The sequence below is a fragment of the Lampetra planeri genome, chromosome 20 (genome assembly GCF_965212315.1).
Source record: "Lampetra planeri chromosome 20, kcLamPlan1.2.h2, whole genome shotgun sequence".
NCBI classification, from domain to species: domain Eukaryota; kingdom Metazoa; phylum Chordata; class Hyperoartia; order Petromyzontiformes; family Petromyzontidae; genus Lampetra; species Lampetra planeri.
The window spans coordinates 9,926,375-9,938,866 of record NC_136126.1 but is presented as its reverse complement, the minus strand read 5'-3'; the positions used below and the strand labels follow the sequence as shown (position 1 = coordinate 9,938,866).

Sequence of the window (12,492 nt, the reverse complement as noted above, 5' to 3'; positions counted from 1 at the left end):
TTTAAGAATTATACCGTGGGCCTTTGAATGTAAATTGAAGGTTTTGTGGAAGAGAACATGTGGCGGGAAAGTTGTTGTGATGGGTGTGACACGTGGGCAGGGTGGAGGAGGGCAGGTCATCGAGACGGGCAAGGGAGTGGCCCTATGCTGGGTGGCAGTAGGGCCTTCTCGAGTGTGGCGCCGAAGATGTGGAACCCTCTTCCACCGGCATTCAGATTGGCTCCCAAGCAACGAACAGTTCAGGAAAAACTCTGCGAGACCTCATTTTTTTCCTTTTAGATTTTCCTTGAGTATGTCCTCTTTATTTTGATTTTTTTTAATGTCTTGATTTTATAGGTAGGACTGTAAAGTATGTCGATGTCCTCTTTAGTGGGTGGCAAGTTTTTACTCAAAAAATGCATGGAATGAACAAATGAATCGAGCAAAGGGACGACCCAGAGGCGGTCGGTGCTGATGAGACTGCGGTAGTATACATTGGAGGTCCGTTTAAGTCTGTAGTGATGGTTATGTGTATGAGCATTAACAACATTGTAAATAGTGAACTGTGTAACTTAAGTCTTGATGATCAAAAAGTATACAAGCCAATGGGCGCATTGGGATCTACGGATGAACTGCGCCTTACACGTGTATTTTTTAATTATTATTAACATTAATAAACAATAAAACAACACTCGGCAGCAATATATACGAGTAGAGCAATATGCACTGGCACAAACTGAAGGTTATTATTAATATGTAACACATTTTCTGTTCTATTACATTTTTTCTCATTTGTTTTAAGCATTCTTAGTTGTCTCATTTGTAAAGATCTTGCCGACATGAAGCGATTAATCCAGACTGAGGAACAAAGGGCCTTTTTGAGATGTCACCGCAACATCTCCTATTAATTATCTTTCACCAAGAGGGATTATTTTGGAAGGAGCGCCGCTACTTGCCAAGCCAAGCGGTTGTACAAAGTGGGTGGGGGGGGCGGGGTGTTTTGCTGAAGGCAGAGGCTGTGCGGGCAACAAGAACGGCAACAAACGGCTCAAGCCCATCGAGGCAGGGAACGTGGCCCAGGCGGTGAGCACTGGCACCACGGCACAGAGGCAGGGGGCCAGCACCACAGGTGAGGGGGGGGGGGTGCTATTGCCCCCTAATTGAAAAGTATCAGAGGGATGAACAATATACTGGAGCCCCCCCCCCCCCCCCCCCCCATGTTATTGGCTTTATTAAAATACGAGCATTGTGCCAGATGTGAAGTTTTCGTGACTGCAAGGATTCATACTCTTAGGTTTTTTCGGTAAAGTCACGTAGGTAAAAAATAAAATTAAAAGTTAATAAAAGTAATAATGGAAATAAAATAAAATAATACATCACGACGTTTCGGAGGCAACACAAGTCTCCGTCATCAGGTGGGACCGTCACAGCTAAAATTTATTTTATTTCCATTATTACTTTTATTAACTTTTAATTTTATTTTTTACCTACGTGACTTTACCGAAAAAACCTTAGAGTATGAGCATTGTGCCGTTTCACTCTTAGAATGATTTACCGGACATCTGCGGAAAAGAGCTTCATGGCTCATCGGATTCCTCCAGTTTGAGTACATATTCAGATTCTGATTTAGTACGGGGAAAAATATTTTAAAAGGTTATAAAGGGTCTCCACTCAGTGGAGAAACACCGCGGCCAAGGGGGTGGGTAACTCGTCACCGCATCTCACGCGGGGAGTTGAAGAGTACCTGGTGTGATGTGTAAACATCACCACTCGGGAGACAAAGACGGCTGGGTGTGGCGCTGGCCACCCACCAACTAATGGGCCGTGCTGGCCTTCACAGGCATTCGCTCACAGCACTTGCCCCAAAAGTCTGTTCAGCCTGTACGGTGGATCTTTGTCTTTGGTGGCAGCAGTGGCTTGGAAACACCAGGAATATGCATCCCAATGGTACATCAACACATTAGCCTCACACAAAACCCATTGTGTACGTCTGAGTTCACTTTCTTGAGTGCAGATTTGGGCTCGTATTGGAAACAGCCAAAAAAAAGTCTCAGCATCCGCCTGTGTCCACCTGCACCTGTCATGTGTTGAACCATCAACACATGATTTGGTGGTGCTGTTGCATTGCCAGGGGTGCACAAGCACAAAAAAACTTAAATACTATTTAAGAACGTGTTGACTTTGTTTTATATATGTGTGTGTGTTCCTGACTCTCTGGCATTAGTTAGAAGCATTGAGAGTAACACCGCACCGTCACAGTGAAATTACTTTCAACTGGGCATTCTCATTAACACTGGCAAAAGGAATTGGCCCAATATCCCATTGCAAGACCCACCTGAAAAGTCTTGATACTTAATGATACTTAGGGAGATACGTTTAATTAAATGCTTAGTGTTATCATGATTAGATGGCTTATATATTTGAGTAAATGTGTAATTATTATGAATGCTAAATTAATTATTGCCTTGCGTTTAAATCGTGGTCAGGGGTAAACTCAATCCTCCAGCCTTTTGAGGTCAATAAAATAGGTACCGCTTTGTGGAACGTCAATATTGATCATCCTATGAAGAGACTGGCCATTGCCATAGTAATTTGGAATTTCCACCAGAGGCTCCAAACCACCAACATAGACGATCGCCAACCGGTGCTAGTTTGGCTGTGGAAATGTTAATACATTTTCACCCAGCAGAGGAAAATCATGCATCCCATTGTGCATGAACATGCAAACACACCGCTGGAATTTTCTCTGACAAGTCCAAGACGGGACACCTGGGTGAGCGACAGCATGGCACCACCTGTATACCTCGCCTGGTATACAGGAGGTCGTGAGTTTGATCTCGATCCGGATCCTGACGCCCGTTGTATATTTCGAGTTTGCATGTCTCTCTCCCCGTGGTTGCGTGGATTTTTCTCCTGGTTCTCCGGTTTTTCCCTCCACATTTAGAATCAGCTTGCACTCAGATTATTTGGCTGCTCTAAATTTCCACGTGATAAGCCACTTCATTGGGCTATCCCGCACCTCCGCTGAGCACGGTAGGCTACGCATGGTGCAAAACGAAGTTCAACATACGTACATTTGTGGCCAGGTCGTTTCTGAAAAAGAGTTATGTAGCTCAGCGGGCCTTACCTGGTAAAGATAAAAAATATATATGTGCGGCAAACTGGCCACCCCGTTGAGAGAACCGTCGTAACCGCTCGCAGCTGCAAGCCCACCCTGAGCCCGCCGTGCCGTGCCGCCACCGTTACAAGGGAGTGGGTCCCTGGGAGCCACTTGATGGAGGCCGCGGGGGCCCCCGCCGCGTCGACGCAGTGGGACCGCTGAGCCCGGCGCATGTACGGGATCCCGGGTGGAAACATCTGGCGATCGGCTAGCCGGGGCCGTTTGGATTACAGTAGCAGCATTCACGGCACAAACTGAGTCGGCAGAAGCACGAATTATTGCGGAGAGAGAAAAAAACGTGTGGTGGTGTTTATAGAGAGAGTTGGGGTGGTTGGGGGAGGGAGGAGAAAAAAAAGCCTAATAAAACGTTCACTGAAAGTTGAGTCAACATCGTTAAACATATGTGTGCGCGCGTGTGTGCAGGTGGTGTAGTGGTTAGCAGCGCACTCTACTATGGGCCCGATGACCGCGGTCCCATTCCCATGCGCGGATATTGGACGTTGGGTGACGTTGACCTCCGCTAGTTAAACACAACCTGAAATTAATTAATACAAAGTGTGAACATCTGTGCAAACATCACTGGGGAGACAAAGACGGCTGGGCGTGATGCTGCCACGCCACTTCTTTGTGCACTCTAATAGGTGCTCGCTCACGACACTTGCCCCCAACAGTCTCTGTAGGCTACATAGGGGATCTTTATATTTGTGCGTGTACATTTATGGAGAGCTGGGGCAGTGGTTGGTGCAGAATGTTACGATCCCAATTAATTTGTTTCGGTTTCTGGCCATGATGCACATCAATCTGTGGCAAATTATATTCATCCTGATGTGGGCCTCCCCTAGGTTGACTCATTATATAATGAGGAGTCGGGCGGTGGTGGCCAGCACTGTGGAGGCGAGGGATTGGTGGATCACGCAAAAATGTTGCGAAACTCCCGGGGTGTCGAGGCATCGTACTCTGGCTCCCCATGAGAAAGTGGTACAGCAGTAGTGCGGACAATTACCATCTGTCCCTTCTGTGTGGAATAGAGTGCTGTTGGCACCTCGCACACATGGGTTTGCCCCTGGGACATCTGGTTTCCTCTCAAGTGCATGAATGCTCATAATTGGCTGAAAGCACCTTAACATATCGAGGATCGCAGAACTTGGGCAAGTGTTGGTCGCGCTGGCTCGTCGCCTGGCTGCCTTCTGACTTGTCTGTTGTTCCCCAGAGATTGTGAGATGCGTTTTGCATGAACGTCGCGATATATAAAACCAAACGTCACCATTAAACATTAGTTTGTGTGTAGCTAACATCAACACGGCGGAGACATAAGCATACCTGTCAACCCATACGGTTTACCTGTATTCTTGAACAGGGAAATTGAATTAAAAAAACGTGTCTATTTTTTTGTGTTTCTCCCTCGTGATGGGACTTTGTAGGATGAACATTGAGATTTATAAGGGGCAAGGGGTGACCAATAAGGTCTGAATTGGCCTGTAACAAGGTCGGGCACTCATAAGGGGTTGACAGGTACGCATAAGTCAATGTTGTAATAACCACACAGTTTGCTTTTGTGCCTTAATAGCAATACTTTTTTCCAACAGTCTTTCTAAATACACTGTATATATACTGTACATACTATATATAGAATGGATGGTGCCTTGGTTTCATGGTGAGCACAATGGCCTTGCAATCCCAAGGTTGCCACTTCGATTCAGAGCAATGGGGCAAGTTTGTTCGAATGCCTTCCCCTCCTCTTCTCGCCTCTGTCCATCTAACAGTGTGAATGGGTTCATCGCAGTTAGTCGATCAGTGGGTACCGCATGCGGTGGGGTAAAGTGTGGGCACTCTCACCTCTTCCAACACCTGGCCAGTGTGCGGTCGAGAAAGCCAAAGTATCCGCAAGAGGGGCTCTTAGAGGGCTTCCTCTCGTGGAGACCCACCTGCAGTGGCATGAGCAAGCAATTTCAGGGCAGCACCGTTACATTTATATGTTTGGATTGCGGTTAAATAATATTTTAAACATAATATAGCAAATGTGCATGAACTGACAACAAATGATATTTCATCCATTATCTTTAATGTTTATATAATAGTAATAATATGTACAGTTGTCAGTCCACTGCTGATGAAGGTCTCCCCACGCTGTGTTTGTTGTGGAGGTTGCTTGACCATACTTCACCATGCTGCTTACTCGACCCATTCAGATCTATCACTCGCCACTGTTGTTAGCTGTGGCTGGGACTCAAATCCGGGTCACTGGGTCCGTAGTGCAGTCCCGTAACCACCGCGGCGCTACCACTCATGTCCTCCCGATTATTTCGTTGCCATTGAAAAAAATAACTGAAAGCTAAATGGGCCTCACTCAAAATAAAGATTTACATGCGGTGCACGGTATTGATATATATATTAACATATCATCCTTTGGAAAAGCGGCCGCCATCATAGGAACGCTGAACTTCCACCTGTTGGTGAGGTGAAGCAATAATGACCGGCACATTAAACGCTTGTGCGAGTGCTGGGTCAACTGACGACTGGGGTATTGGGCAGCGCCAGTGGTCTGTGGAGTGTGGCCTGATGCGGGGTGTCTGTTGGTCACCGTTGCAAAGATGCGAGCGATACCCAGAAGAGCACTTTTGAATAAAGTGTTTTCTGTCACGCTACCCGCTCACTGTGTTCAGTCATCTCAACCAGCTTGCGCGATGCGGAAGCGGACAAGGACACAGCGCAGAATGACATCAGTCGTCCCAAAATATTTTTTTTAGCCGGCGCGTTTATTTATCTTTGTTATGTATGTTGAACTTCTTTCACACCGTACGTAGCCAACCGTGCTAATTGTAGGTACGGAGAAAGGACAACAAACTAAAAACTAATTTTATCTCGTTACGATCACAGCGGGAGAGAGGCGACAAGGCCGGCTGTGTCGGGTGGTGGAGAGTTTCCGATGACGCAGATTTCGCTATAACCCAACAATCAATGGTGAATCGTTCCTCCGTGTTTCACTGCGTGCTTGTGCCGCCACTGTCGTTCACAACTTTGCGTGCAGGTGCCTGGGTGGACGACGAAGGTCTGTACGTGTGCGAGGTGGAGAATCAGTTCGGAAAACTTGAGGCTCAAGCTTACCTCACCATTACGGGCATGGGTGAGTGTGCATGCGCATATACACACCGACACGGTTTGCTTTAGGACCCGCGACGTGGGAGGGTTCTAGACGTGAATGTACTTCGCGACAATGATAAGGCACCATCGCCGGAAGGGACGATAGTCGATGGTCAGGACTTGGCCCATCGAGCGGCAGTCAGAGGAATGTGCACGTTGCATAGGAAAGGGGATTGAGTTATATTCTTAGGTTTTTTCGGTAAAGTCACGTAGGTAAAACATCAAAATTAATGAAAATAAAATAAAATAAAACAAAAATCACGACGTTTCGGAGGCAACACAAGTCTCCATCATCAGGTGGGACCGTCACAGCCGAATTAGCTGCATCAAGTGAGGCAATGATTCAAGATGTAATCCCTTAAAAGCAAGTTGAGGGGGGGGGAGCTCATCAGAATGTGGTAGCCAATGAATGGAACGTATCGGGAGGGAGGGGGGCGGGAGGGGGAGGGGCAATGATTACTAAGTTTGTACCCATCATCACGGTTGAAATTATGTCCGTGTTTGTATATTTGTATGGCTTCGTGTACAAACCTTTGATGTTATCAACCACGCAAAAAAGACTTAATTACACTTTTTTGGACCATCTTATCTGACAGGCACTATTTTACTTTACTTTACCGAGTGTTAACATCCCCAGTTATTTTTTAACAGTACTCTCTTCATTGTTCAGCCAGCATTGGTATAAACATGGGCATTTTCGTTCCTTTGTTCTATCATGTGTATCAGACCTCCCCTCCCCCTCTCTGTCCATTGTGTTGGCGTGTGCAGCAACCGCGTCCAAGCCGTCGTCCATTTTTTTGCCCCCCCCCCTCCCGCCCCCCCCTCCCTCCCGATACGTTCCATTCATTGGCTACCACATTATGATGAGCTCCCCCCTCTCCTCCCCCCTCCAACTTGCTTATAAGGGATTACATCTTGAATCATTGCCTCACTTGATGCAGCTAATCTGGCTGTGACGGTCCCACCTGATGACGGAGACTTGTGTTGCCTCCGAAACGTCGTGATTTTTGTTTTATTTTATTTTCATTAATTTTGATGTTTTACCTACGTGACTTTACCGAAAAAACCTAAGAATATGATTCCTTGCAGTCACGAAAGCTTCAAATCTAGGATTGAATTAATGTGTTGCATGAAAGAGGAACTCGGCCCAGTGAATCTCCCTCCGAGTTGAATGAGGCTGACAACCGGGTCTTGGATAAATGATTGCAGTGATGAGTAGAGGAGTTGGTTTGTAAGATAAAGCGTAAGGCGAGGTCAAAGAAAGGATTTAGCAAATCCTAAGTTGTTTTAGAGGTTAATTTGTACTGTACATGTTGTAAGCATAGTCTAGGATAGACATAAAGGCGGTTGATATCAAATACAATTCCCTATCGTTATTCTTCACTTTCTTTTTGTTAGGATTTAAATTTGAAGTTTGGTGTTGAAATGAGAATTGCCAGATGCCAAGAGGAAACGTTTTCAATAGTTGTGGCTGCAGAGAGCGGTTATGGAGAGAGTGCAGTGACCGAGAGCTTTCGTAGAGTTGGGGCTCATCACGGTCACACATCGTGTCTTGTTTTTGCAATCAGGTGGAGTTACATTTTAACTCTAGTAGTGCATTATATTATGAAGATCCTGGGGTATAGAGAATCGTGTCATTGTCAGAAAGTAGAATTTTTGAACAAAATAGATATGCATGTATGATGTTGAACTTCTTTCACACCATACGTCGCCAACCGTGCTAATCGGGGTTGTGGGTAACAGACCGAGCACAGAACACTGCAGATCTTTTAACCGGAAAAAAAATAAAAACGCCGTCTGCTTCACAGCAGACATTAAAGATCCCGTGACGTCATCCGCAAAGGAGTGGGCGGTGTGTGCCTGCTTCACGGTCCAAGTTTGGTCATTTTCCGGGAAAATCCCTTGCAAATCTAGTTCGTTGGGTGAAACCGGACAGCAACATCGACCCCAAACCAACCGGCAGACTGCACACATCAACCGAACGCGGGATACTCCCGCGGCGGCGGCGGCTGCGTCGCGCCGTGCGAGAGCGGCGCGGTCACCAAACGTGCTCTCGATCGTCACCGACGGCGATTATCCCTTGCCCGTGTGTGCCAGTGTCTCCCGTGATTGCTGTGAGCCCGCCGGTGGTGAACGTGCTGGAAGGGCAGCTGCTCACCCTGCCCTGCGTCTTCCTCTCCGGAAACCCGCTGCCCAAGCGCACGTGGTTCAAAAATGGAAACGTGGTACGTGACCGGAGCCGACCGTTGCACGTTCACTTGGCGCGTGTTGAACGTACGTGTGTAGTTTTGTCTCCATAATAAAGGGTTTTTTTTCATGTTAGATCATGTAAATAGAAATGTGTTGTAAAAAGCAGGCCACCACCCGACAGCCAATTAGTAAGGTTTCTCACGTAAACAAAACGTGGTGATTACAACTAGCTTCATTTGGGCGATTTGGCAGAATTGTGAAGAAGTATTCTTGTTTCGACCTTAAATAGAGTAAAGGTGATGTCATCACTGTGAGCCTATCAGAAGGGGGTTAATGTGTTCATATAAATTACAATGGATAACTTTAATCTGAGAATACGCAGAACCTCGTATTGATTGGGTTATTCACAGTTAATATGAATATGTATATTTACGTAATCTAACTAAAATAAACTTTTATTATGGATAATATTGGTCGCGGAAACCCAAGTGTTAAACTGTATATATGTATGTTGAACTTCTTTTCCACCGTACATAGCCAACCGTGCTAATCGTAGGTGCAGGGGGGAAGGAAAACAAACTAAACACAAAAAGCATTTCTAAAGAAATGAGTTTTCAATTTAAATGTAAATGTGCATAGCTCCAGTGGCTTCCTAATATCGGAAGGAAGAGCATTCCAGATGGTCGCGGAAGCTCATCTAAAAGCGCGCGATGCGGTGACCGTCTTTGTTCGGTAATTAGCCAAAAGCCGCTGCAAGGATGACCGGAGTTTGCGTGACGGTGGTTTATGCTCCTTGACGAGATCAGCAAGGTATTGTGGTTCATTTGTGGACGGCACTTTGTTTTTAATGAGTGCGACCTTATAATGTATTTGTTCGGCAACTGGAAGCCAATGCAGCTCAGCGAGCACCGGGCGGACACGGTCGGATCTTGCAGTACCCGTCATGACACGTGCCAAAAATGAACGGCCTGGATGGGGGTTGGGTGGACGAACAGCATTACCCTTTTCTTGGTTCTTTCGGTTAAGTCACATAGATAGAAACAAAAAATAATAATAAAATTAAATAAAAATATCAAATAAAAATCGTAAAAAAAATAGCAAATAATAAAAGCAAAAAACACACAATAAAAAATAAAAATATAGTACAATTTTATTTTAATTAACAATTAAAAATAAATTGAAAACAATCAAAGCAAAAAACCCATTACCCTGTTCGTGAGATCGTGAGTTCAGAAGTTTGAGTTCAAATCCCCAGTTAAGATTATCTTGGCTCCAAACTAAAATCATGATGCCATCATCCTGGTCGATTGTGGTGCATAAATAACATAAATCGGTAATATAAAAACACGCAAATAACCTTTTATTTTATCAACTAAATGGCATGACCAATGTTTTCCAGCAGCATTTGTTCAAGTCGACGTGCATTGGACTGGTTTGCACTTTTTAATTCACATTGCTGGTTTGTTCTCTTTTTATGCTGATGGAAAAACACTGTGGTGCACAATTCATTTTGGCCGGGTGGACCTGTTTATGCGTGTTTACGCACCCGTTCCTTTTTGAAACAGACTCGTGTGGTTGCGTTTATTTATCAGCTCCTAGATGGGCCCCTCTGAAGTTGGAAAGAGCAACACTTGGGTTGGAAGTCAGCAGTGGCTGGGAGGCTCGTCATTGAACAACGTTATCAACATTTGTATACACACAGTGCCATTTCTTTTTGCTGCACATTGTCAGTGGATTGACTCTTGCCCATGGTATCAGTAACACTGAGTTAACAAGTTACACACCTAGAGTGGTGTCACAGTGGGTAGTGCATTGTGTTGGGGCGATATTATCTCCTTCGCCTGGTATGTAGGAGGTCGTGGGTTCGATCCCGACTGGCACCTATGTATTTGTCGTTTGCATGTTGTCCTCGTGGTTGCATGGATTTTTCTCCGAGTCCTCCAGTTTTTCCCTCCAGATTTAGAATAAACATCACGCGTTTAGGTAATTTGGTTGCTTCAAATTTCCACATATTAAGCCACTTTGTTGACCCATAATTTGTGGCCAGGTCGCTTCTGGGTTCATAACACTAGATTAGATTACAGTAAAACCTTTGATTGCGAGTAACTTGGTCTGCGAGTGTTTTGCAAGACGAGCAAAATGTTTTAATAAATATTAATTTGATAAACGAGCGAGGTCTTGCAATACGAGTAGTACGTGTATACGCTTTGTCTGCCGAATGCCACGTGATCACAACTGATATACGAGTGCTTTGGATTACAAACACGTTTCCAGAACGAATTATGCTCGCAATCCAAGGTTTTACTGTATCTTAAAAAAAATACCAGGTAAGGCCCAGTGGACCTTACCTGGTGGGCCTTACCTGGTAAAATTAACTTTTCTTTTTAATAATCTAATTTAATGTTATGAACCCGGCGACCCGAGTTCCGCTCCCGGCTATGGTGAACACCAGTAGCAAGCAACATCTGAACTGGTCTCTGCCACCCACTTCACCACACCCCGCGCTGGCCAGCACGGTGAGGTTTGGTAAAACAACCCCCCCATGACCGAGAGGCATGGCAGGCCTTCATCCAGCAGTGGAAAGATCAAAGTGCCGTGCATTACATTATTTATACCGCCGATAAGATTTAGTGAGGTTGAAACCAGTCCACTGTTTTCCTTGGTGAATGAGACTTTAGTGGTGAATGGATGAAATAGTATTAAACAAACTACATATTCCATTTGTTTTTCTAGCTAAGGGTCGTATATATGTATTGTGTTTAACCACGTCCTAAGAACGATTTAAGTATCTAGAGACAGAGCGAACTATGCGTTGCTTCAAAATTCCCGACCGCAACTGAACCACAGGATATTTTGGAGAATGGCTTTTGCTTGGCATCCTTCAAGGGTCCATCTTTCAATTGCTGCCTTCTTCGATGATACAGGGAGGCAAGAAGGCGCTCTCCCTCTGCCTTTCAGCTAAACATTTGCTCCAAGTCGGTCCTTGTGTACGGCTTTCAAAGTTACAAAACGTTGGCCACAACATTATTCCTGAACCATGTCTTATCAAGCTGCATCGCTGCCCTTTCCATATAGAGCGTTTCTTTTCTTTTCACGCACTTCAACACCCATCGCTCCTGTGGGAAATCAATGGCAGCCTTTGGTTTTGGCGAGACTCTTGCGCTCCGTGCATCTTTCCAAGTTTCAACAGCTGTGTGCACAAATAGACACGGCGCAGGGGCGTGAAAAGAAATGCCAGCATTTGCCCCACTTTTCTCAATGTCGCTGGGTTATCGAGAAACCTTCCACGCTCGTCAAGGGCTGTGTTGTTTTAAGGCTGCTTATGGATGTGCTTATATGTAACGTTCTTACCCACCCCGACTGGACATCTCTGAAAACGAGCTTTATAGCTCATCGGATTCCTCCAGTATAAATAACTATTCTGATTCCGATATCACATGTCAGTTTCTTATGGGTCAATACTGTTGCAAAATGTAGGGATAAGTCCCAATTTAAAATGGCACGTTACTCAGATGAACGATGGGATGTTTCTTATGATCCGGTGGTGGAAATTCCACATTCCCATGGTGGGGTTGATCTTTTGATCGGATGACCACTGTTGAATTCCGGCAAAGTGGTTCTTATTTTATCAACCCAAAGGAACGTTGGACTGAAGTAACTCTCACCTGGATTCCAACTCGTACCTTACAATCACGAATCAACCATATTGTGTGTGTGTGTACACAGACACGAGCGGTGGTGTAGAGGTTTGCGCGCTGTGCTACGAACCTGGCCATCCAGGTTCGATTCCCGCTCACAGCCAACACCAGACACAATGATCTGAACCGCTCCAAGGCCTCCCCTAGGTCGACTAAGCCTCAAATGAGTACCTGGTGCGGTGTGTAAAATATCAGCACTGGGGAGACAAAGGCGGCCGAGCGTAGTGCTGGCCACTCACTCCCTCGAATGCCGTGCCGGCCTTCATAGGTTCTGGCGAACAGCACTTGCTCCAATAGTATGTTTAGGAGATCTTTATTTTTAGT

The 12,492-nt window shown here is 45.5% G+C and overlaps 1 protein-coding gene across 1 annotated transcript in view; it reads left to right on the top strand.

The window, feature by feature from the left end:
* Nucleotides 1–12,492, top strand: part of LOC144724423 (hemicentin-1-like) — a 262,312-nt gene that overhangs the window by 117,833 nt on the left and 131,987 nt on the right. Inside the window, exons 18-19 of the mRNA XM_078603538.1 lie at nucleotides 6,168–6,263; nucleotides 8,378–8,505. Of these exons, the coding sequence (XP_078459664.1) occupies nucleotides 6,168–6,263; nucleotides 8,378–8,505 (224 nt within the window). The remainder of the gene's footprint in view (nucleotides 1–6,167; nucleotides 6,264–8,377; nucleotides 8,506–12,492) is intronic.